The following is a 25432-nucleotide window of genomic DNA, read 5'->3' on the forward strand; positions in this document are numbered from 1 at the left end:
TGGGACTTGGAAGAAATGTCAGTACATAGACCCAAAATCTCTATCCATAAAACCTCTGTCTAATCCCATTGACATGTGAAGGTCTATATAATGTTATCTTATACCTGACTCCCACTCAGATTCACAGACTAAGCGTCTGTTGTGGTCAAGCCATATTCGTTCTCATTAAGTCTTTTTCCCACCTGTAAGGTTTTCGTTTCTCAAGAGCTCCACAAGATCAGATGGAGAGAATATGCCATCTCCTTGCTATTTGTTTACCTGTCGAGTCTTCATTTTAAATTTATATTCCAATTTATTATTCCCCTTTTGTCCATTCTTCTTTTTTTAGTCATGGTTCTAATACAGCCCAATTCTGCTTGAGGCTATTACCTCCTGTTACCTTTTGGCTTCTGTTCAGAGGAGGCTGATGTGGACATCAGTTTCCTCAAGCGGTTTGAAATACAGTCTCTCCCACAGCCACCCCATGCATGCTATTATGTCACATTTATTAAGCTAATGAAAAAGGCCCTGTCACGTGAAAGGTGGGAGTTTAGATTTTTAGTCGTCGATCCCTCAGGAAAGTTGAGACCCTGGTGTCTGACAGTCTGTCAGCATCTCGTAAGGAGACCCTTTGCCAACAGATTCAGAAGATCGGAGGTTACCAAAACCTCCCTTGTTAGTGGGAGCTCAACAGAGCCAGGACACCTCAGCGGGTCCTGCCAAGGCGTTTGTCGCTGCCGGCAACTGCAAGGACTTGCTTTAACAGTTTACAGAAAAACACTTTTTATTAATACGAATTGTGCCAAATTAATAAGGTTCGAAGGTTGGTGATAGTGTCTACTGCAAAAATATGTTTTAAAGCAATCTACGTATATTAAGCAAGCACAAGCTCTGATATGAAGCAATCTAACAAATATGCTATGGGGTGAGCACAAGCAAAAGCTCTACTCCTAAAAGCAGCATTTTACATTTAACATGCACAGAGTATATTTCTCACCCAGGGCGTCCCTATGGGAGGGGAGAAGACGGACTCAGCCCATCGACTGATCCCAGCAGTTTCGGTGGAGGTCTTCTCCCACTTTCTCCTTATCCCCAACTTACTTTTATACTATTTTCTTTATGTTTGGGAGGAGTTTGAGTGTCTCTAGTCATAAATACCTTTTATTTCTGATTGGTGTATTTAATGGGAGGGGGGGCAGTGGTCATGGTTTGGCACCTGAGGAGGAGTTCGACACGGTTGTTGCTTTCAGCAGCAGAACATCTTGATTCTCCCTTATCAGACAGATACTGTATGGTCTCAGTACCACAATGTTCTCCCATTCTGTTGGGATTAGAATGGAAGGGGGCCACATGCCTCCGCTTTGTTCCACACTCTGTTCTGTTTCTGTGAGCAGATGTTTATCGTTGTACTGGGGAGCATGTCAACCTCAGTCCATCAAGGAGCTGCAGCTGCTTTTTACCTTAAAATTCTGAATCCCCTCTAGGTTTATTCTATCCATCATCCCACAGGCCCAAATCTTTAATTTACAGTGGTGAAAAAAGCTTTCTTTAAACAAAAATTTAAACCCCAACACTAATCTTTTTGATATATGGAAAAAAAGCAGACCATAAAGTTTGATTCTTTCATGTTTCACTCTTATGTCTAAAAAGGAAAAAAACCCATCTGTTTGAAGTTACAGTGTTTTTACTTTTAACTTTATTCAGCTTGGAAAGTGGTTTGGGTTCTCACTGTTATAGAAGCATGACTATGGGATTAAAAAAAAAGTCAGCAAAACATTTGAAAACTGTTGTGGGTTGTTTTTTTTTTTACTTTACGGTTTTAGAGTACAGAATATGTGTGAAGTCTTAGGTTTTCACTACTGATAGCTTTAAGTACCCTGTAGTTCTTTCAGCTCTTGACTGTTGTAAGTAGTTCAATTTTCCCAAATTCATGCTGTTAAGACTTATATAATTCTTTCACTTATGTCAGTAGATGCTTGTGGGTGTATAGAGACTGATTTCCAGAACATTATTACCTCAATAGCAATTACCTTCTATTTGTATGTATAAATTCTACTAAGGCATTTCTGTTCTTTTTGATTATGTTTAACTAAAAAAAAGTGAGAATGATTATTTTGTGTTGCTCATCAGGCCATTTTAATTTTGGCCATAAACTCCTTTTATTTAAAAGTCTCTGCAGCAATCCCTAACATGAATTTCAGCAGTGAAAAATACAAAACCTTATTAATAATGCTGACCTTCCTTTATGGATTTAGCCAAGAGATATGCTGGTATTACAGGTTTGCAAAAAGGGTTTGCATGTTACCTTTCATTGGTTCCGTAAAATGGGAAATTGCTTTCAGCCTTATCATTTGCTGTGCAAACCTACCTGTTGCACAGCTTTGCATTTCCATCACCATGAACCAAAATAATAGTCTAGAAAAAAAAATTTAGAAGCTAAAGTGAAAAATGCAGAATGCTTCCTGCTACTGTTATTATGTAATAAACCTTTTTCTCCTCTTTCTTCACATAGTGAAGCCATTCTGGTACACTATTTAATAGACATGATAAAACTCTAACAGAGCTCTAGTGCACTGTTGTTTTTTACATTTACTTGGAGATCATGTTCATGGTTTGCTGTAAAAAAATTAATATGAAAACCCAAGAGAAAATAATTTCAAACACCTTGTTCTTTGACTGCTACATTTCAGTTCAATGCAGTAAACAGTTTTCTGTGAATATTGAGTGGACACAAATTTAAAGCTTTTCCTGCATTTGGAAACAAATCAGCAGCAGTCACAGCTGGATTAGGAAAGAAAACCTGGGAACAGTAAGAACTATGTAGATGCAGCCCATATTAAATGAGTGCATAAGCATTTAACATTCTTCTGGAATTATGTTGGAATTACAAGATGTGTTGCAAATGAAGACTTGTGCAGATCAGTCTTTTCTAGGCATTAAAATTATGGCCAGGGTTAACTGTGAAGGTAAATGCTAATAACACTTTTAATAGCAGAATTCTATGTCTGAAGGTATTTTGTTTGGTTGACACTTCATTTTGTTGATTTGCATATAAAGTTTGATCTGTCCTATTAGCTAATTATAACAAAATCTGCAGTTTTAGTTTCAAATAACAGAAACAAACCATTGAGCAGTACTCTGTTGTCTCTTTATTGCTTGACCTCTGCTGCTCAAAGGTTGTCCTGAACTACCTTGCTCATCGACATGGCTGATAACCTTTTCCTGTCAGTGACATAGGCCTTGAAAGCACTCGATGCATTGATATGTTAAAATCTTTTGATACTATGTATTTAAAATATTGTTTATTTCTCTGGGATGATAGGTGTTGGAAGTGCCTGTTTCCTGAATTATATGTTGAATTAAACCTTCAAATTTAGATGTCCGTGCTTGCAGGGAGATCAGAGTTGTAATAAAGTTTACATTATAATATTCTGCCTTGATTTGACTTAAGCAAATGCTATTTGAGATCAGAAAGACTTTTCAGAGGTGTTCTTGTTGTTAACAATAGGTGCCAAATGCTGAATAAATTTAAATGTAATGAGATGTATTCTTATGTCTCTGAGGTTTGTATTCTAAAATAATAGTTTATTCTCCTTTATTGCAGCTTCCCAAAATATACTATGATACAACATTCCACAAATTTTAACTCTGTCATTTAAAGTTGAAGACGTCAGTGTTGCCATGACAATTTAAACCCAAACTGATACATTTTATACAATCTATAGACTTTTTTTCCCCACATATTTTCCAAGCAGATGCACTTTTATTAGCTTATATGGAAGTAACTCCAGCTATGATTGTGTTAGCAAGAAGACAGGAAAAGCAGAAGTTCAATAGTTGCATACAAAATGGAACAAACAAATTAGCAGAAAAATAACTGTACGAAAAAAGCTGAAAATAGTCAACACTGGAACCATGCATGTGTCTTTTGTTGCCGTGCTAATTGTGTTTAATAGAATTTCCTGTTCTATCCACAAATTTGCAGAAGGGGAAAAAATTGTACTTGAGGTATTATATAGGTATATTCCCTGATGATTAGGAGTTCTGTCTCTTAGCATTTCCTTTCAGTATCACAATGATATTAAATTCTTAAGTAGGGCTTTTTTTTCTGAAGGGCCACCCAAAGAGCAAGTGAAAGCAGCAGAGAGAGCGATAAGAGACACAACGCCCAGCACACTTCAAATGTAGCGTGTAGGCAGCCAGCAGTGTATAAGACTCCAGGGGTTTTACTGTGGAATAAAAAAAGCAGAATTGGTTTAAAATTAAACTGTGAGATACAGTTCCAGTGGTCTGAACGTATGTTGGCAGAAAAACGAGACTGACCCTGAAGTCTACTGTATACAGATCTGCAAGAGTTACTTTAGGAAGTAGCCCCATGCCCAAGTGCCTGATGGCTTCACTAACATAACAAATTAAAAAGGACATAAATTATTTTATAAACAGAATGTTATATAATGAAATTATTCATGTAATATAATCATATTGTTCATGGTAATTATCATGTTAAGGATTTAATCAGCAAATAACAACATTGTAATTTTTCTCTCTCTCAAATCATTCTCCTGTATGCATAGTCAGATGCTAATTTCTTTCTAAAGCCCTATGCTGAATGGTTAGAGATCTCTCTCCTTTTTCTTGGGTTTTGGCCACATTTGCACTGTATTTGAGCTGTCCAAATAGGATCCCAGAGGGCTTCTGAGAGAAGTTTGGATGCCTTCCCTGACTGCTGTTTAAATGTTTGTGTATTACAGGCCTTTCTTGGCCAGGGCAAGCAAAATTGTGATGCTGTTCTGTTGATTAAACCAAAAGTGCATCCTGGTTGTGGAAAATGGACCATTCTTTATTGGATGCGGAGGGAATATACTTACCAAAGATAAGGAAAAGGCTGAGGTACTTAGCACCTTCTTTGCCTCAGTTTTCAACAATAAGACAGGTCATCCTCAGGATAACTGGCCTCCTGTGCTGGTAGACAGGGATGGGGAGCAGAATAGCTCCTCTGTAATCCAGGAGGAAGCAGTTAGTGACCTGCTGAACCACTTGGATCTTCACAAGTCTATGGGACCAGATAGGATCCATCCTAGGGTGATGAAGGAGCTGGGGAAGAAGTTTGCCAAGCTGCTTTCCATCATTTATCATCAGTCCTGGCTCACTGGGGAGATCCCAGATGACTGGAAATTGGCCAATGTGATGGCCATCCGTAAGAAAGGCTGGAAAGAGGATCCGGGAAACTACAGGCCTGTCAGCCTGACCTCGGTGCCCAGCAAGGTGATGGAGCAGATCGTCTTGAGTGCAATCACACAGCACCTACAGGACAGCCAGGGGGTCAGACCCAGCCAGCACAGGTTTAGGAGGTCCTGCCTGGCCAACCTGATCTCCTTTTATGATCAGGTGACCCGCCTGGTGGATGAGGGGAAGGCTATGGATGTGTTTACCTGGACTTCAGCAGAGGCTTTGACACCATCTCCCACAGCATACTCCTGGAAAAGCTGGCAGCCCACGGCTTGGACAGGGGCCCTCTGTGCTGGGTTAGGAACTGGCTGGAGGGCCGGGCCCAGAGAGTGGTGGTGAATGGTGCTGCAATTCACTTGGCGGCCAGTTACTAGTGGTGTCCCCCAGGGATCAGTGTTGGGCCCAGTCCTGTTTAATATCTTTATTGATGATCTGGACGAGGGGATTGAGTTCACCATTAGCAAATTTGCAGATGACACCAAGTTGGAGGCAAGTGTCAATCTGCTGGAGGGTAGGAGGGCTCTGCAGAGGCACCTGGGCAGGCTGGATAAATGAGCTTAATCCAGTGATACGAGGTTCAACAAGACCAAATGCTGGGTCCTGCACTTTGGTCACAACAATCCCCGGCAGAGCTACAGGCTGGGGACGGAGTGACTGGAGAGCAGCCAGGAAGAAAGGGACCTGGGAGTTTGAATTGACAGGAAGCTGAACATGAGGCAGCAGTGTGCCCAGGTGGCCAAGAAGGCCAATGGCATCCTGGCCTGGATCAGGAACAGTGTGGCCAGCAGGACCAGGGAAGTGATTCTTCCCCTGTACTCAGTGCTGGTGAGGCTGCACCTTGAGTACTGTGTCCACTTCTGGGCCCCTCAGTTTAGGAAGGACATTGAGGTGCTGAAGTGTGTCCGAAGAAAGGCAGTGGGGTTGGTGAAGGGACGAGCAGAAGTCCTCTGAGGAGAGGCTGAGGGAGCTGGGGTTTTTTAGCCTGGAGAAGAGGAGGCTCAGGTGAGACCTCATCACTCTCTACAACTCCCTGAAAGAAGGTTGTAGCCAGGTGGGTGTCAGTCTCTTCTCCCAGGCAAAGTAGGACAAGAGGGCTCGGTCTTAAGCTGCATCGGGGAGATTTAGGTTAGACATTTTCTTCACAGAAAGAGTGATTTGGCACTTTGGTGCCACTTGGTGATTTCCTGGCTGCCCAGGAAAGTGGTGGATTCTCTGTCCCTGGAGGTGTTTAAGAAAAGACTGAACGCAGCCAGTCTCAAGTGCCATGGTCTAGTTGACAAGGTGGTGTTCGGTCATAGGTTGAACTCATGATCTCAGAGGTGTTTTCCAACCTAGTTTATTCTGTGATTCTGTCAGATGGATGGTAGAAAGGACGCAGTTGCACAATTACGCTGTGAGATGTGGGAGGCAGTGTCATTTTGCCTGGTGCTAAGAGTCCTAAAGCTGCCTGTGTGTTAATCAGTGCTTGCCAAAAGAGAAGGGAAAGTTCGAAAAAAGAGGGTGCATAGGAAGGAAGAACATGGCAGATAAGCCCAGAACAAAGTAAGTGAAATAGGAAAAAGAAGACTGGGGACTGTAGAGGTGATCTGTCTAAGCATGTCAGCTTAGCTCAGCTCTCAGCTTTGGCCAGTGTGTGATAGAAAGAAGGACTTCAGGTGCATTGCCTTTATAGATATCTGAATTTCCCATTTTAGAAATTTTAGACAATTCAATGATGTTTTGTAGGACATCCTGACTTTAAACTGATATATCAAAGCAACTTCCTGCTTCTTTCTGATCTCTGTACAGCACCTGAGCAGGAAGGACAATACCAAGCAATGTAAGCACAGCGAGGGAACTAAATGCACAACTTCATGCACTGACTTTCATGTTTAGCAGGTGTGGTGCGGCATCTGTGATGCAGGACAGCAGCTTTCCAGCAACTCTAGTACATCAGCATAATTCCTTCTTTGGGTGTGTACTAACTTTGTCTTTTGAATGGAAGAAGATATGTGCGAAAGAAATCAGTTTTTAAATTATTACTTGCTTTCCTAATGGCATTTTGGAGAACACTTTCTTCTTGTTCTTTCAATTCTCCTTTAACTTTTTTGGAGAGATTTAGTTATAGCCCAATAATGCAATTTGCAGAACACATGGGATGCCTTATTGTTCAAATTGGAGTATAAATGTTTTAAAAGAGAATTTCCATTTTCTTCCCGAATAACTTTTTTTAAAAGGCCAGTATTTAGAGTAGCAGTTGAAGAGTACTCTGTAATCTGCCATGGTAGCAGCTACATTGTATTTTATTTCACTTTTGACACTGATATTTGGCATTTGTAGGACTTGAGAGGTAATCATATTTAAGGAATTCTAGCTTCTAAAATTTTTATTTTTTTTAATTGGTACTGACCAGGAATATGTTAGTCATATTCATTGCTACTTTTGCAGTATTGCAGAGTTAAGTGTCATTAGTGTTTGTTTGATTGATTGTTTTTAAGACAGAAAACATTTCTGAATGGATTTTCCCACTTATATATCTTATTTCAGTAGAAGTACAGAATTCTTGCTGGATGATATTTTTGCCTGATTTTCGTTTTCTGTACTTCCTGAACTGTTTTGAGGTATGTTGGAAGGACACTGTGGTAATAGGGAAGTTGCAAAAAAATTCTTATTCCTTTCCTGGCTGCTATTAAAAGTGAAAATATATCTTATTTTAACACTCTTTTAAAGTATTCTAAAGCATGTGATAAAACACATCAAGAAATGAGGATTCAGGAGGAGGGTGACCATCTGTAACTTGGTCTCTTTGTCTCAGAAGTGCAGTTTAATGGCACTGTGAATTAATGTGCTAGACTTACGACCTGAATAAAAGTCTTATAAACATCTCTTTAAAGGTATGAAAAAGGGAAAAAAGTAGCCTGTTGTTTTTACACTTTGTCCTTGTCTGTTTTTGTTCACCAAGGGAAGGGGATAGTTCTTGAAGAGCATCCAAGTGGGCCTGAATTATTAATGACTAGGCTTTTTTTATTGCACAAGTAGGTTGAACTTTTTTCTAAGACCCTGCTTACTTCAAGCACTTACTTAATGTCTTTGAAGCTGGGGTTGGTTTCTTGAACTGCATTGCATTCTTATTATTTTCTGTTATTCATTAATATTGCAGTAGGATCTATAATTTTGTTCCTGGTAGAGACTCTGTGGTAGAGGTAATCTGAACCTGATCTGTGAATATACCTTCTCTGAATATCCCTTTACTATGTCTTCTCTCCCCAGAATTCTACATTTCGGCCTACCGTTTCTTGTTTTTTTACTTCTCCAAAGTAAACTTAGGTTTATTTTACTTTCTTCCCCAATGTGCTTCATCTAGGTCTGTTGACCAACATATATTACATCTTAAACCAAAAGTGCAGTGTTGTCTGGGTCCCATGGCCTCTAGCTGTATGAAGAACACTTCTACACATCTTATTATTTCCAGGAAAAATCCAAAATTTTTTTTAAATCTCTCCACTGATTTGCTCCAGCCTGATACACATACCTTAAGCAGGATCCAGGCTGCACTCGGAGCTTACACTGAATTTGTTGTGGAGACGTTGGTACCATTTCTTTAGCAATTCTTGGAGCAGAACTACTCATACATAAATATGCCAAGACTGAAGAACCAGCACCTCCAATATCAAGAAGTCTGTAATAGCATAGTGGTTTTTTTCTCCCTGTCATTTTGATAAGCAGATGACTGAAACTAACCAAGGTAAAAAATCAAATATGGCATGAAAGTATTGCAGCACTGGGATTTCATTTAAAGAGAAAATTTGAAAAAATTCTTCTGAGTGCTCTTTACATTTGTTTTAGCTGTAAGTTTTGACTGTTTAGGGTATTAATGGTACATAATTTTAAAGATGTGTAGAGTGGTCAAAACAGAAAATGGAGAAGTACTTTCCTAAGTCATTAAAAAAGTTAATCTTTGCAATCAAGATTTGCTAAGTCTTGATATAGGCAAGATGTCATGGGATTTGTTTGTTATCCCCCAAAATATTTATAAAGCCTAATTTTATATATGTATATGTATGAGTATTCTGTGAGTTATGAAGCTTAGTGAATCTGCTGCCATTTGGGTTTGATTCCCATGATCCCCATAATTTCCTTTTCATTCATTGTCTCGCTTCTTACTATGTCCTTTGTCTCCTTGCGTCTCCTTCAGTTCCTCCAGTTTATGTCTACAGACTCCGTCCCTTTCAAATATCATTTAGGTGAGAGGTGAGACATATTCAGTATGTGTAGGTTTCCACTACTAAGATCCTGTAAGATACCACTTATCCTGAAGACTGTCTTCACATCAAATTTGGTATTTTCAGAGTTTCCTTTGGCATGTGGCACATTTAACTAAAATACAGCAATGAATGAGCAAACACAAAACCTGCAAATCATTCAGCCTTGTTTCTGGTGATGTGCTAGTTGTGTTTGTTATTTGTATTTAGAAACAGGTGCACTCAGAAAAACTTAGTATTGAAGAGAAAGACTGTTTCCTTCACAAAGTGGCTTATTAATGTTCATTTGATAAGAAAAACTGTTGGCATATTTTCACAGAATGTGAATATGAGTTGCAGAGTCATGGTCTAGTTATTTCACAAAAGATGATTTAATGGTAGTTATAATAGGAGAGGAGGAGCAGAAAGGAGAGGGAAAGATATATAATAATATATGATATAAAAAATTGGGCACGTATTTAAAGATAGCTGAAGTTATGTAGAAATAATATTGAAATACCTAGCCCTTAACTTGAAATGGAATATAGTAATATGCTGTTCTCACTGCTGTCACCCATCTACATTTTAATATCTGTGCTGCCTGAGATTGTGTATGACTGCTCTCAGGAGATGCACCTGATGATTGCATCTACTGCAGATGCCGTATGAGGGGAAGAATTGCTGCTGCTTGCATCCTTTATGCTTTTCTCAGTAGAAGATACTACAAAGAGCTAGGTATTTTTTCTCGCTTGTTTATATATATTTGCAATTTTTCTTTGTATTCTTTCAGCTCATGGAAAAAACTGACAGAGACTACTACACTCTGGATGACATGTTTGTTTCCAAAGCAGCCAAAAGAGCGCGTAGTGGGGAAGAGGAAGAAATACAAAGAAGAAAAGCAATACAGGAGCACCAGCAGCTTGCTGCACGCATGGAAAAGTGCCCATATTGTTTTGATAGCAGTGCACTTTCTAAACATCTTATTATTGCAATTGGCATCAAGGTAAGAAAATAGCAATTAACAAAAGGTAGAAATAAAAAAGAAATTATGTTAGAGGGCTTAAAATTAAGAATGAAATTGCTTCTATGGAATTATTTGTGGTTCTGTATCTTATTTTCCTTGCCCTTCCAGTTGCTTCCATAAATTTGTCAAGGATAAGGAAGAAAAAGATATAAATCTGTCATGAATTTTAAAGCTAATCTTTGATATCAGAACTTGTGGAAGACAGGAACAATAATGAAAGATCTCAGTGTGGAGATTAGACTGTAGGTGGATTTGTGCAAGACTAAATCACACTTCACTGGAGGAAATTTGAACTGGTCAAGAATTGTATCTTGATATCAAAGAAAATTAAGTACAGAATTCCATTTTTAAGCTTAAAATCCTTTGAAATAGACAGAAGTTTGGTTTGGAATCCTTCCTGTTTCTGTGCTTTTAAAAGTTGCATAAATATTTGTATTTATAACATCTGAAATGCCTCAGTATAGCCTTTTCTGTCATTTTTTTCTCCAAAGTTTCCATTTATTATTGATGTTTTTATTTGATCGGCAACTCTTTATAGGCCAAGGAATTAAATGCATAGATGTGTATTATGTACATTGTGTTTTTTGTTTTTAATAGAGACTATAAATTCATACAGATCTGTGTGTATACATGTGTATATAATCTGTGTTTACATATATGTTTATATATCTAATAGGTAGGTAAGTGTAGAGAGTGTCCTTGTTTTGCCTGGGATGGTTAATTTTCTTCCCAATAGCTGGTACAGTGCTGTGGTTTGGTTTTAGGATGAGTATAATATTGGTAACACACTAATGTTTTGAGTTGTTGTTAAGTAGTGGTCAGGGCTTCTTCAACTTCTCATACTGTCCTGCCAGCAAGAAGGCTGGAGGGGCACAAGAAGTTGAGAGGGGACACAACTGGGACAGGTGACCGAAACTGACCAAAGGAAAATTCTTTATCATATGACACCATGTTCAGTGTGTAAACTAGAGGGAAAGCTGGCCAGGGGCCACTGCTTGGAAAATGGCTGGGAATCGGTTGGTAGGTGATGAGCAATTGCACTGTGCATCAATTGCTTTCTAAGTTGTTGTTATTGTTGCTGTTATTATGATTATGCAATTTCCTGTCCTTTTAAACTGTCTTTATCTGAACCCAAAAATTTAATTTTTTTTTCTGATTCTCTCCCCTGTCCTACTGGGGGCAGGGAGTGAGGGAACAGTTAGGTGGTGCTGCCAGGATAAACCATGACACAGAGTATGCATTTCACATATATATTTATGAAATACTTTATTGAAAACGCAGGCTGATATTTATCTATATTAAAAAATATTGGAATGGACTAAACAGTGTGATTTCATAATAGTTATGGTACCACTTGGTTTATAAAGCTGATATTACTGCCTTGTTGGTGGAACTACTCTTTGGATGATACTAGTTCATTTGAGCTACTGGTGGATAATGGGATCTTTCAAAAAACACTAGAATTACTAATACCTTGCTGTGATTAGTAGATAATGGCTTCTATTGGTTTGAATTTAGCAAATGATGAATTTCTTAGCTTCAGCAATGGAAGGTTTTTAACACTTGAAAAATGGGCACCTCAGTTTTTGTTTGCTTTTCGTAGGTGTACTTGTCTCTACCAAGCAACCAGTCCCTTACTGAAGGTCACTGCCTGATAGCCCCTCTACAGCACCATACTGCAGCCACTCTTTTGGATGAAGACATCTGGGAAGAAATCCAGGTCAGCTGAGAAACTGTCTCCTGTCTTCTGACAGTTCTGTAAAACAATTTTTTTTTGAATAATAATATGCTTGTCATAAGTACCTATTTTCATAATTTGCAGTCTGGCAGCTATTCTCTGATTCCACTAAGGGGCAGAACGTTCTCACATGGATGAAAATTAGTGGTCAAATATTAAAAAGAGAAACAGGGTAAATACCAAGGAAAATTTCCGATTCATAAGCTCTAGAAGAAGTTTCTTGGAATGTTGCAAAACATGCATCGTTGGAGGTCTTTGAAAAGGAACATCTTTTGGGGATGAATTAGGTACAGCTGATTCCTTACAGAAAGTGGAATAACTGGCTTGACAGGATTTTTTTGGGAGTGCCAAGTAAAAGACAAGGATTGTCAGAGCAAGCAGATCACTTCAAATACAAGCTGAAAATATATTGTTTATATATCCTCACTTTTTAAGCTAATGTGGGGTTTGGGTGAATATCGATTGAAAGAGAACGATCTTACTCTTAAAATCAGTGCTATTATCCAGTTTTCTACCTTCCTTGAAAAGAATTATTAGAATAAAGTGCCAAGCATGATGGCCTGTGCTTTCCAATTGTCTTATGAAGTCATTTTGAAGATTTGGAGTTCTGTTTTCTTTGGAGATGGAAAATCAAGGAAGGGATATAACAAGCTTCTGCCTAAGAGATTCACTGTGGTTGTCAATCCCCCACTGCCTGCCATCAGGATTATTACAAGGGGAAAACAACTTGCAACCTCTTATATTGAAATATTGGAGACTATTTCAGACTAGAGAATAGCTTCATTGCTACAGTTGCTGAGAGTTAAAACTGGCATGATTCATAGGTTTGACGTAGTTTAAGTAATGTTGGTCTTACCTCAAGCCTGGCAGGTAGATTCTCTGACTTTCCAGATTTGCTCCCCACATTGATTCTCATGGCTGATTGTAATTTTTATACAGTTTTTCCTAGTAAATTATGCTCCCCTTCAACCCCCTCTTCAACCCAGAGGTAGGAAAAGAAGTTCTGTCATGTATGACAGAAATGCCTAAGAAAGTTGGATAAGAAGCAAGTAAATGCAAAAAAAAAAGGATCAGGAGGAACAAAAGAGCATGGGGGAAAGTGATAAATATGTTTATCCTAGAACTTCTCTTTATCCTAACCTCTTAACTAAATAATTATAATTTTTCTAAATTTGTATAAGAAGGAAAATAGGATAAAGGAAAGATAAGCAAATGCAGTTCCTGTATTTAACACTAGTCTTTTACTTGCTAGAAAAGGCAACTAGTTGCTAAATCGTTATCCTTTGACCCTGTGAATGTATTCATAAACAGCTTAAACATTTCTTTACAATAAAGTACTTTGGAAGGTGATGGACACAGATGAATTATTTTTTTTTCCCCAGCTTCTATGTAATTCAGTAGGAGGAGTCTGGAAGGCTTTAGCAAAAGTCTGAGCAGACAGTCAGTGACTAAATTTTCTGATGCCAAAGATATATTTCATATTGCTGTTGAAGGGAAAAAAATTATCACACTTCAAATATTCAAAAAATGTTGAATGGAGCACATGTTTTAGCTAACTATTTTTGCTGAGATTTTTTTTAAGATATGTTGGAGTAAAGCAAAAAAGGGTTCCTTTTACACTGTATGCCTTCAAGCACTTGAATTTAACATATTGTGTAGTTTAGACTGATGTGCTCACTTGCAAAGTAAATATGCATGTAATACTTTTAATATGAAAAGATATCAATCTTTACACGTTCTGTATTGACTGAACTGTTGCATGTATTAATGGCATGTGCATCTGAGCATAAGCCAAGCCTTCTTATTTGCCCTTATGAATGATTTTCTCCTTTCCAGTGCAAATTATCCTTGGTGATTTGGCCTGCTCAGAATTTAGAGAAAAAATGCATTTAAAAACAAGAAAATGCAGTTGGGGAAATATTAGTTAACATCTGCTGATATTCTAGGCTTTTGGTGGATTTGTATTTCAGTTGATATTGCAGGGTAGCAACAGTAAGTGATAGTCTTTCTCAGCCTTTGGTTTAGTGTTTCCCTTACCTCACCACAGTTGCTTATCTCACTGTATTTCTGGGGGTCGGAGTGAAGAGGAGAAGGCCACAAGCTATTAATTCAGAGTAGCCTGTTGCTCTGTGCTGTAAAGTTCCCTATCAGCCATGGAACACGGCAGTATTTTCTAACTCTGTTTCGTCAGCTGTGTTAGGGGAATGATGATAGTGTTTTCCTGTCATAGTATGGAGCAGCTCATTAGTGAGGAAAGATTCAGGACACTAAGCCTGCTTTGAAGAGCCTAAATACCTAGTTAAGGTATATATTTGGCCAAATTTCTTAGCCTTTTAGTTTGATTCATACTGTGCAAGATGGCAAGGGAGTGGGGAGAAGAGAGCTCAATTTCTAGACCTGTTTCATTGAAAACCTGATAGTGATTTTTTTTCCCTCTGTTTTACTTCAGTACATGCTGATGTTGGTGAATATGTTTTTGCTTATGCTAGTTTGATTCATCAACTCTCCATTTACATTAAGATAGGGATGGGAATAACCTTTACATGGGATTAATCCTTTAGATGGGATTAACCTTTTAATGGTGTTGTTTGTATTTCTGAGCATTGTTAATTGAAAAAGAAAACAATGCAAAAAGGACAACCTATGAATTATGTGAGTCGTAGACCTATCATACCTCTGGTCTACAAGGCTCCTACAGTTTCTGTGGTTTCTTGGCTTACACTGTGGAAATGGTATAAGGGAGCATGTATAATAAAAAAATCTTCATCTTTAAAAAGCAGTTTTCAAGTCTTGAGAAACTTTCAGAAACATTCACCCTGTTAGAAAGTCAGATCTTTTGTACATTTGAAAATAAGTCTAAATGACTCTCAGAAATCATCCCTTGTGCTTTAGTTCAGCATCTACACTGTAAGCTACAGAATGATGCTCTTGCGTATCTTGGATGCAAATACCAACTGTCAAGAGTCCTGGAGCAGCAAAAGTGAGTTGCTCTTCAGGAAAGCAAGTCAGGGGTGGATGATGGGCAAAGCAGGTGGGGAGGTCATCTCACTGACAAGGCACAGTCTCATGCTACCCAGGCTAAGAGAAGAGAGCAGTTCCCATGATAGTAGACAGGGTCAGACATGGCCCAGGGGTGGCCAGACAAGTCTGCAGTGATGACTTAAGTTCAAGGGGAAGTCAGGGCCAAGAACTGCCAAGTACCTGGCTGGGCACAGGCATCCCTGAAACTTAGCTCAGGCAAGGAGCAAAAGTGAGGGCCTGAACTTAAGTGCAGCTCCTTAATGACAGGGGCCAGGCCCACACTTCTCACCACATGCCAACATGCCAGATGTGTTAAATATTGCATTTGTTTTACTTACGTACAGTGAAGATGGTGATTACAGCCATGGCTTTCTTTTGAGGCAATGTTAATATTTTACTTGAAGATCAAGCATGCCTAGTGAAAATATCTTTTTTTTTTTTATATTAAATTGTATAATTGGAAAGAGTAGTGAAAGGATAATGGTAACTATAGTCAGTACAAGCCAAGACATCACCTTCTTAGAAATCGCAAGCTTGAGACCTACTTTTAAAGCTATGTTGTTTTATGGAGCGCTACAGTTATGAAGGTTAACATAGTTTTAATTTATATTTGTACCATAAGAAATATAGTTCATATTAAATTGCTGAATAATACAGAATTTCCCTTGTATGATTGTTACAGTTTTCCATTTTATTGTGAGTTTATTACAAATATAATACATTAGTTAAATAATATAATGTGTCTGAAAGCTTTGAAAAGTTAATTTAAATTGCACTTTTTTTTTTCTTTAAACAGATGTTCCGAAATGCATTGGTGAAAATGTTTGAAGCTAAAGACTTGGACTGTGTGTTCCTAGAAACAAACATGAGTATGAAGAAACGGTATCACATGGTATATGAATGCATTCCTCTTCCAAAAGAAGTGGGAGATATGGCTCCAATCTACTTTAAGGTACGCAAAAATGTTTTTTTCTTAAGTCATTTCAATGTGTGTATCATAACTCACCTATTTCTGGAAAACATTTTTATATTCCAGTGCTATTTTTGAAAAGATGTGTTCTTTGATCCTGCTTCTTGATCCATTCTTTGATCATATTCCTTGATCTTAAAATAAGCCCTGTGAGGTAATTCAGTTTTTCAAGTAGTCAGTGGAAGATCTGTATGTGACTGAGCACTTGTTGCAAGTCTGACTGCACTGACAAATACTGGAAGAAGGTGAGAGAATTGTAGTCTCTTGAATTGCTTTAAGGATTGCAATACTTCTCACTTAAGTCCTGTGGTATAAACTTAAAATACCATACATGTGCCTTGGCAAGCATAAAATGGGAAAATAACATCAACTGTTTTAAGAAATACCAATGTATATATTGTTTCATCACCATTTTATTTCAGTAAGTCCAAATTTTACACATATCTTAGGTCTCTGATGAATGTTAAGACAGCATGATAGATACTTCTATCACCAGCTTTTCTGGTTTCTTTCCCCTGACCCTGTAAGAAAAAGTACATTGAAACTTTTGTCTGGAATTGAGGCCTTTATGGATCATGATTCACCCTTTATCAGTAATTTTTTTATTTGTTCTTTGAAATATTAGTTTTGCTTTCTGGAAATAATGTGATTGGTTTTTGGTGGAGCAGCAGTATGATGAACAACAATGCAGTAACTTTTACCACATCTGAAACTTTCCACCTGTTAGATATGACTACTGTGTTTCAGGTTCTTGTAAAACTTATGTTTTGTCTGAATACTCAAGGAAGGAGGGAGAACAAGATTTAATGCAATGTTGTTTGCCTAAAACTTGCCTTTCAGAAGTTTCTACCATGAAAATACACAGCAAATGAAATTGAAAAGGCACCTACACTACACAATACCCAGTTCTGTACTATGGAGAATACAGAGTCAGCTTAAAGGTTTTTAAGGGCAACCTTCTAAGCTGGATTCTCCTCTTAGTGTTTAAAAAAAAACAAACAGGTTAATATAGTGTAATGAATTCATAAGAGGATTTGTATGGGACGAGTAAAAAGAGAATGTGACTTCGTAGTTGAAACTTGTTAGAGATGATTTGTGTAAAGCAAAAGTTAAATCTCAAACAAAAAGAAATAGAGGAAGTGAATAGAGTGAGTCTGAAGATACGTGATATCTTTGTAAAGTAAGTAAGTTGTGGAAATCAGAAAAGTTACCAAAAATAAAGTTACTTTTTTAAGAAATAATTGTTATTTGCTGTACAATGTACTTCACTACAGTTAGTTCTTTGCTTGCTGCATGTAGGACTATTTTCACATTTAGATAAAATGATTTTACAGAAAGCTATAATGGAGTCTGATGAAGAGTGGTCTATGAACAAGAAGTTAATTGATCTTTCTTCAAAAGACATTCGGAAATCTGTAAGTAATGAAATGTATTGAACACTGAATTTCTCAGCAAATTCTTCTCATTTTTTTTCATTACTAACTGTTTCAAAGAGAGAAGAAAGGGAACACAATTGGATTAGTGCATGAGAAGATGGCATAGATATGGTGAGAATTAACAGTCTGACTGAACTCCTAAGTGACATTAGGGAAAAGATTCTCATTTATTTCAACAATTGGTGGACTGAGCTGCAAGCATTTGTTGAGAACAAAGCTGACACTTTGAGGACATTACCAGCATAATTTTCTAGATTAACTTTAAGAATTAAGGTAGATCAAAGGTTTGCAAATTACTTTCCTGGAAAAATTATGATATTTCTTTTTCATTGACCTACAACAGCCATTTGGGTTGCTAAGTTTGTGAAAATATAAATAGCATTATGATTCTTTCTTTCTAAAACAAGGGAACAGTGCTCTTTCTATCTCCTGGATACTGAGCTGAAACCTCTTTGTATAAACAAATCTTAAGGGAGCAGTGCTGTATCTGTGAGGTTCAAAGATTGTTCTATCTTTTTAATATTGAAGTGGAAGATGTGTGTTATATAGACTTTACCACAAGTAGTTTACTACTATGTAGTAATAACACTCAATTTTTAATAGTGTCTTTTAGTAAATATAGCACCTTTTCACTAAAAGAAGATCATGGTTTGGGAGAAAGAGGAGATGAGTTTTAATAACAAGACATGAAGCCAGATACTACAAAAAGGGAGATGGAGTGCAGAAGAGCAAGGGATGCAATTAATTTGCAGCAAGGGTTTAGGAAAGACTATAAACTTAAGGTGGATGTAAACAGAAGACAAAATAAGTATGTTTGGGATATCTTATGCTCATTGTTGTTTCAGAACAGGAAAAACCAACATCTGTCACCAATACGTAAAGTATAATTTTCTTGACACATGGTAAGGCATTAGGACACCAGAGTTCTTGAAGAATCTTCCTAGCCATACATTTTTGTGACTATTATGTACTCATTTGAAGGTAGACTAGTTTTCAGATTAAGTCAGGACAGTTCTTTAAATTAGTGCAATGTGTCTGAGTGTAAATTGTTGCACAGTTGTGAGATTTTAATATTATTTTAGGGTAATAGAAATTCAGAAAGATCAGAGAGTATAGTTTAGAGACAGAGCTGAGGTTTAGGAAGTTGGAGAGTCGTATTGAGAGAGGGTGGTACCTGGAAGGAGGGTCAGACACGGCTGAGACATCACCTAATGGGTGGATTGTGTGCCAAACTTGTGTCCAGAGGTAGAGCTGGAGCATCCAGCCCTTGCACAGCATCGACGCTTTCTCTGCTTCTCCTTCTGCTCCTTGCAGCAAGCGTGCTGGGGGTGGCAGTGGGCTGGGAGGGTACATAGCCAGGAGAGCTGACCCAGCAGTCAGCACTGTTCAGCAATAGCCAAAACACTGGCATGCTGTCAACACTGGTTTAGGCACCAGTCTGAAACTCAGCACTGTATGGGCTGCTGTGATGCAAATACACTCCATCCCAGTCAGACATGATGCTTTGCTAGACACAAATAAGATAAAGCTGACCTTTTTCTTAAGGTGTCACCTGCCAACCCATTTTTCCTTATTTAATAATTTTTTTTAGTCCATTTAAAATGTTTTATGTTTCTTGCTATGCTACATTGCTCCTCTGTATTAAATCTTAATTATTTTTAGAGTCAATTTTCAAGCAATATATGGAACATGCCTCATGAAAATTGTGTAGCTATTTGGATTGTAGCAGAGAAAATGCTTATGAATTGGAGGCTTTGTAAATCTTATCAGTACAGGAATATCCTCAACAATTAAAAGAGTGGAAAATAAGTTATTACAGTGAAACAGCAAAAATTATTTGCAATACTGTAGCAATAAATGGATCCACTTCTCTCTGTCAGGCTGAAAGGTCTATGTTGTGGCAGGATATCCAGCCTCTTCTCTGTAGTCTGACTGAATTACTAACTTACCTGATTTGGGAAGTTAATGATAACTTCCAGTCATGTAGAAGGGGTTTCTCGTAATGTATTTTCCATAAAGGTGTTTCCCCTTCTCCCTGAGTGTTAGTGTTTCACTGGATAAATATTTACTGTTACCACTCAACACCTTACCTTTGATAAATGCAACTTGCTAGTGGTTGTCTCAAAGTTTCTACTGAACCCGTGTAGTTCAGAGATGTGGAGTCAGGAAGGCATTTGCTCAGTGTGCCCACTGCTGCCTGGCCCATCCCCAGTGTCTTACCTCGTGCAGCACAGTGGCCTCTGGATGTTCTGCCACCCAGTAGTCATCTCTTCTGTGTCTTTTTATCTAGTTGCTGTGTGTTCTTCTTTCGCCTTACTGTTTGCTTTACTGTTTCTCTCTTGCAATTTTATGCCGCATGTAGTTGGTTTGAGAGGTGGTTTAAAATAAAATGTTATAATATCAACTGCAAAACCATGTTGAAATTCATTCAGTTGTGGGGAGGTTGACTAAATGCCAACACTTTGTTAAACATCTGAAAAATGTGGTTTTGCACATACAGGTTCCTAAAGGATTACCATACTTTTCTGTCGACTTTGGCCTTCAAGGAGGATTTGCTCATGTGATTGAAGATCAACACAATTTCCCTCATTACTTTGGGAAGGTAATGTTACGTAAAAGATTAATTTACCAATTATACTTTGTTTTGGAAAATTTAAGTAATTAAAACCGACGCTGCCAGAACAGTTACTTTGATACACCCTATCTCAGTTTATTATCTGTCTTTTCTTGATGAGTCATTGTAACTTGGCTTGTTGAATAAAGGATCAGTTGATTTTTTCATTAGCTGGTACTCAGATTGTGGTTCTAGATTTGTGTTTCTTTTCAATTAGTAGGAAGTGTTGATGCTTGACATTATAGATATTTAATCTTACAGATGGAAAATACTTGCATCTATTTAAGAGTTTTCATGGCCATAGTATTGACATATAGGTGCACTGATTCCTGCTTGTATAAATTAGGGTACATATACATACAGACTCACAGACAACTCCCATGAAAATCCTCATGTGGTTAGATTACTCTCCATGGTATACAGTGTACTGTTTATACAGGAAGAGCTGTAATATGGGAAGAGTCAGTGTGACAAAAACACTAAGAGTGATTGGGGAGAAATCATAAACATCGTCATGACTAGGCTTCGCGAACGAAGGTTTAGGAAGGGCTCTATCCACATTTGTTGGAAACACGCTGGTGGCTAATGAGGCCAATACGAGATAGACATGTCCGATTGCAAAAGGCACAGCGGAAAGACTCCTTAGGTTGTATATTCTGCAAGACACGATTCTTTCTGCATTGTCTTTTCTCCTCGAGAGCGATCCTGCATGCGTTCTCAAAGGAAACAGCAGTGTTAGAGATTGTGTGTCTCCAGACCTCCCGATTGGAGGCCAGAGTAGATGAGTTATGTTGATCAGTATGGCCGAGGCTGAGATGTTGTTTCAGGGAGTCCTTGTATCTTTTCTTTGGGGCTCCTCTCTTGCGGCAGCCGGTGGCAAGTTCACCATAAAGCAAGATCTTAGGGAGGTGGTGGTCCTTCATCCTGGAGACGTGCCCTGCCCAGCGCAGCTGTGTTCTCAGCAACATGGCCTCAATACTTGTGACTGCTGCTTGTTCCAGAACAGATGTATTAGTCACATAATCTGACCAGTGGATGTTTAGGATTGTACGGAGACAGCACCAGAAACAGCAAAGTGGGCAGCTTTCTTTTTCTGAACTTACCTTAGTCCCAAAGGTACTGATACATTAACAATCTTGCAATGTTAGGATGTTTAAGCAGTACATTGGGATGCTGTACTTAAAAGAATTTTGCTGAGGCAACCATCTAAGAGCTGCAGTTCTATTTTTTAAATTGTCTTATTTTTTAAATTGGTATATTTTTCGGAATTTCAAGTTTTAATTAGCACTTTAAGAAAACGGACAATCTCGTAATTTGAAAATACATATTTCTTTATTTTATTGTAAAATAGCATTAAGTAGTATGGTAATTTTGCATTTACCATTATCTGTCTTTCTTCTACTTGCAAAGGAAATTATTGGTGGCATGCTGGACTTGGAACCACGGCTCTGGAGAAAAGGAATCAGACAGAACTTTGAAGAACAGAGGAAGAAGGTGTTGCAGTTCGCACAGTGGTGGAAACCATATGACTTTACCAAAAAGAAAGAATGAGAACAACCCTGCAGTCAAGGACTATATAAGCCATAAATTACCTTAATGGATACTTTGTATGTTAAGAATAACACCAATGTGTTATGTATTGCTAATATATTTTAAAATATAGGATAATGTTTAATTGCTGATTATCTGTTTCTGGTTTGGACACTGTGGATCACATGAACCTGCAAGCCTGATAAACCAGAATTGTACAGTGGGTTTAGTTTTTCCTTTTTCAGCTGAGACAAAAGAATAACATCCATGTGGCCATTGGAGGTCTTAAAAATGTAACTTCTACTTTTGGAGTTTTTACAATCTTTGGGACAACCGATATTTTTTTATATTGTATTTAGCCAGTGCTGAATTATCATGGTGACCTTCTGTAGAAAATGGTGTACATTTTAAGAACATTTTGATTAAAACAAATACGTTGTTGTGGAAGAAAACTGTACAGAAAATTATTTTCTGATTCTGAGTCCTTGTGGTCTTTAAGTTACAGTCATTGCAGTAGCATAAACATTCACAAAGGATATGATTGATAAACCTGCTGCTGCCTGCCTGCACGAGAATTATGGCAATTTTTCGTACCTTCTTTCAAGCACAAAGGATGATGAGACAGTCCATAGCTGGTGCCAAATGACAACTTTAATGGTAACAGTTACTTTTGATAACAATTAAAAAACCAAAAAACAAATGAGAAGGGTGGAAGAATCTTAAGGGAAAACACTCTGCACTGACCAGCAAGGAAAACCATCATAGGGATCGTCCCAGGTGACTCTTCTCTCCCTGGGCATCCCATCTAGCGCTACAGATGGTTTGCAATAGTACTTTGCCATAGTAGTTTTCATCAGGACCTGCTCAAACTCCCTGCTGGTTTTCCTGCTTGTGATGCTGTTAGTGCTGATTAGAGCACACTCTGATGAGAGGCAAGAGTTGCACTTTGATTGTTAAGCATGGATGTCACTAGGAAATGCCTGTCTACTAGTTAAAGGACCACTGTCCACCGTTTTATTTGCTGGGTTTTGTTTTTTCTTTTGTGTAAATGTTATGAAATGGGGTAGGGAAGTGTGAGGGGGAAAAAGAATGATTCTTGCATCTGTCCACCATTTTCCGTGGGAACCCTGACGTAGCAGGCTTGGGCTTTGCAGGTGCAGAGTTGGGAGAACAAGGAGAACAGGAGACAAGGACAGAAGGTCGTGGATAGAAACATTGCCACAGCGTACTCCCAGTGCACCAGGGAAAGGGTGCAGACTTGTGAACAAAAGGCTACAGTGCTATGGTGAAAGGCTTCAACCAGCAGATGCAAGGCCCTTGGCATAGGAGAGCTTAAAGCATTGTGCAAGTGTCTCAACGTGCTTCCTATTCTTTTCCTACTGAACTATTGCTCTCTACAGCTCTCTTAACTATTGTGAGATTGTGAGCCGCTCAGATTAATAAATGAATCACTAAATGTTAAAGGGTCGAATAAGTGTTCATTTCTAGTGGTGGTGTTTTGCAGCTTTCCTGAAGAGCTTGTGCTTTGCCCTGTTCCCTCACCTGCCACTGCATTTTAGCAAGTAAGTCTGGTAGAGATGGAAATCTACTGTGTTGTGAATTATTTTCTGGAGGATCTTTGTAAATTGGTGTCAACTGAAAGAAAAATAACTTAAAAATAAGCTTTCATGATAATTTTAGTGATTTAATGTTTATTTATATTGTGTCCACCAGGAAGCCATGGACAAAAGGGACAGTTCTAACTGTTCTCCAGTAAGTTTTGATCTTCCTTAAGCTACTGGGGAGATTGCATAGTAAATAGGATGTGAAATAGCAGCTGCTAGTAGTTGCTTAGAATGTGCTAATGCTGAACCAAATTTAGGTAAGGTGTAGTCTTTGGTTGTGTAAAGCATGACTAAAAATAGTTTTCTCTGAAAGCGTATATTGCCTTCAGTCTCATCTGCCCCCCCAGGAGGATAACTGGAAAAAGAAGAGGTGACTGTTTTTAAGGCCATGGAAAAGTCTGTATCCAATGCTGTGCTGGAAATGCAATTTTTCTAACTGATATCACTTCTCTGAGAATTTGTGTTCCTCAAGGGAAGCACTGTGTTTCACAAAGGATATCTAACTTATACATAGGAAAGTCCTCTGACTCATAGTCTGTGCATATTATTCTGGTTTCAGCAAAACTATGGGTTTTCTTTGGACAGAAAGGACTCTGAAATACGGAATAAGGGTAACTCAAGCTAGTGATATGGGAAAAGGTTTTTTACCCTATTAGAAGTTTTCAGAATGAGAAAATGTGCTTACTACATACGCTGAGAATAGTATCTTCTTGTAATTGGTCACAGTCCAGACATGCATATCTTCAGGGTAAGCTGTTCCTCTTCATAATTATCTCTAAATATTCATGAGGCCATGACAGTCAACACAGCTTGTTAGGGCATTTGTGGAAGGCCTGGTATGCTTAGACTTCAGTCCTTACTCCTATAAATATTAAAATATTTTAAATAAATCTCCTTCATCCAGAAGAATACCCACTACCTAAATTCTTTGGCACTAAGAGGTGGAAAATGTAAATTCATGTGTCTTCAGGGAGAACAGGGATTGGAAGCTGGATTTCTTACATTGTTGTAAACGTGCATCCATGTACTCTTCTGTGTAACCAGGGAGGAAAAGGATCTTCTCCCTTCAAGCGAATCTGTGTGTGTGATTTAACAGGTGTTAGAACATATCCGTGTCCTGCCCTGTCTTACAGGGAGATCATGTAAGATGTGCTGCTACTCTTCTGCACAGTGCCTGGCATAAAATGCAGTGTTTCCCTGGTATCAACTCAGCTTTTTCCAACGCTGAGGACTCCCCTGCTTTGCATTCCCTGGCTATGCTGAAGGAATGTGTCCTCTCACTTTCATTCCAGGTCTTTCAGCAGTTTCACGGAAGGGTGGTGCACCAGCACAGTGCTATTACTGCCGTTTGGTCAAGCACTGGTTGAGGCCTGAGCACTCACACTCCAGAGTCTTTATTCAATTATGTTTACCACAAAATTCTCTAAGAGAGAACTAGAATGGATGCTGTAATTAGGCAGATCTCCCTCAAGCCTTGATACCCTGAGGATTTGCTGCCTGGTCTGCCTTGGGGTAAAAGAGCTAAACAGGCTCCATTGAGATGTTCACTTTCTTTGCTTTTTCTCAGGCTGTTCTGTTCAACCTGGGTACTCCCCAGGCCCATGTAGTTGTAGAAGAGTTGCCTGAAGCATGTATCTTCTTGTTCAGGAGCCACATTTGGACGTTATTATTTTTGCTCAATTTGAAGGAAAGCACTGTGAATTTGTACCACACCATTAGCTACAAAATGAAGTGCAAAAGCTGCCATGGTGTCATTATTCTTATCCATAGCCAGTGTTGATTGATGTCAGGGTGATTGCCTGAAGTCATCTGTGGATGTAAACGGAAATAATGAAAAATGAGATTGTTGTAAACTGGGTGAACTCAGTGGAGCTAAAGTGGAAAGGAAGACTTTCTGCTGATTATTGGTGTTTTTCCAAGTAGGTAGTTCTCATTTGTGCCCATATTCCACTTGCTTTTCACTTCTCCTTATGTGTTTCCTTTTGGAGTAAGGCTGTGAGATGCTGCGTTTAGTGCAGTTTTAGTGTAACAGTGGTGGATTGTTGCTTTGTACTTGTTAAAAAACCT

The 25432-nt window shown here is 38.4% G+C and overlaps 1 protein-coding gene across 1 annotated transcript in view; it reads left to right on the forward strand.

Annotated features, from left to right (window-relative positions):
• The window catches only part of CWF19L2 (CWF19 like cell cycle control factor 2), a 73861-nt gene extending 50637 nt beyond the window's left edge, over positions 1-23224 (forward strand). Inside the window, exons 13-18 of the mRNA XM_027677298.1 lie at positions 10219-10431; positions 12056-12172; positions 16008-16163; positions 17516-17596; positions 20118-20219; positions 21642-23224. Coding sequence (XP_027533099.1) covers positions 10219-10431; positions 12056-12172; positions 16008-16163; positions 17516-17596; positions 20118-20219; positions 21642-21782 — 810 coding nt within the window. The 3' untranslated portion in view covers positions 21783-23224. The remainder of the gene's footprint in view (positions 1-10218; positions 10432-12055; positions 12173-16007; positions 16164-17515; positions 17597-20117; positions 20220-21641) is intronic.
• Positions 23225-25432: the final 2208 nt, after the last annotated feature.

This window comes from Neopelma chrysocephalum, unplaced genomic scaffold, assembly GCF_003984885.1.
Source record: "Neopelma chrysocephalum unplaced genomic scaffold, ASM398488v2 Primary Assembly neopelma1_43, whole genome shotgun sequence".
Classification (NCBI taxonomy): Eukaryota; Metazoa; Chordata; class Aves; order Passeriformes; family Pipridae; genus Neopelma; species Neopelma chrysocephalum.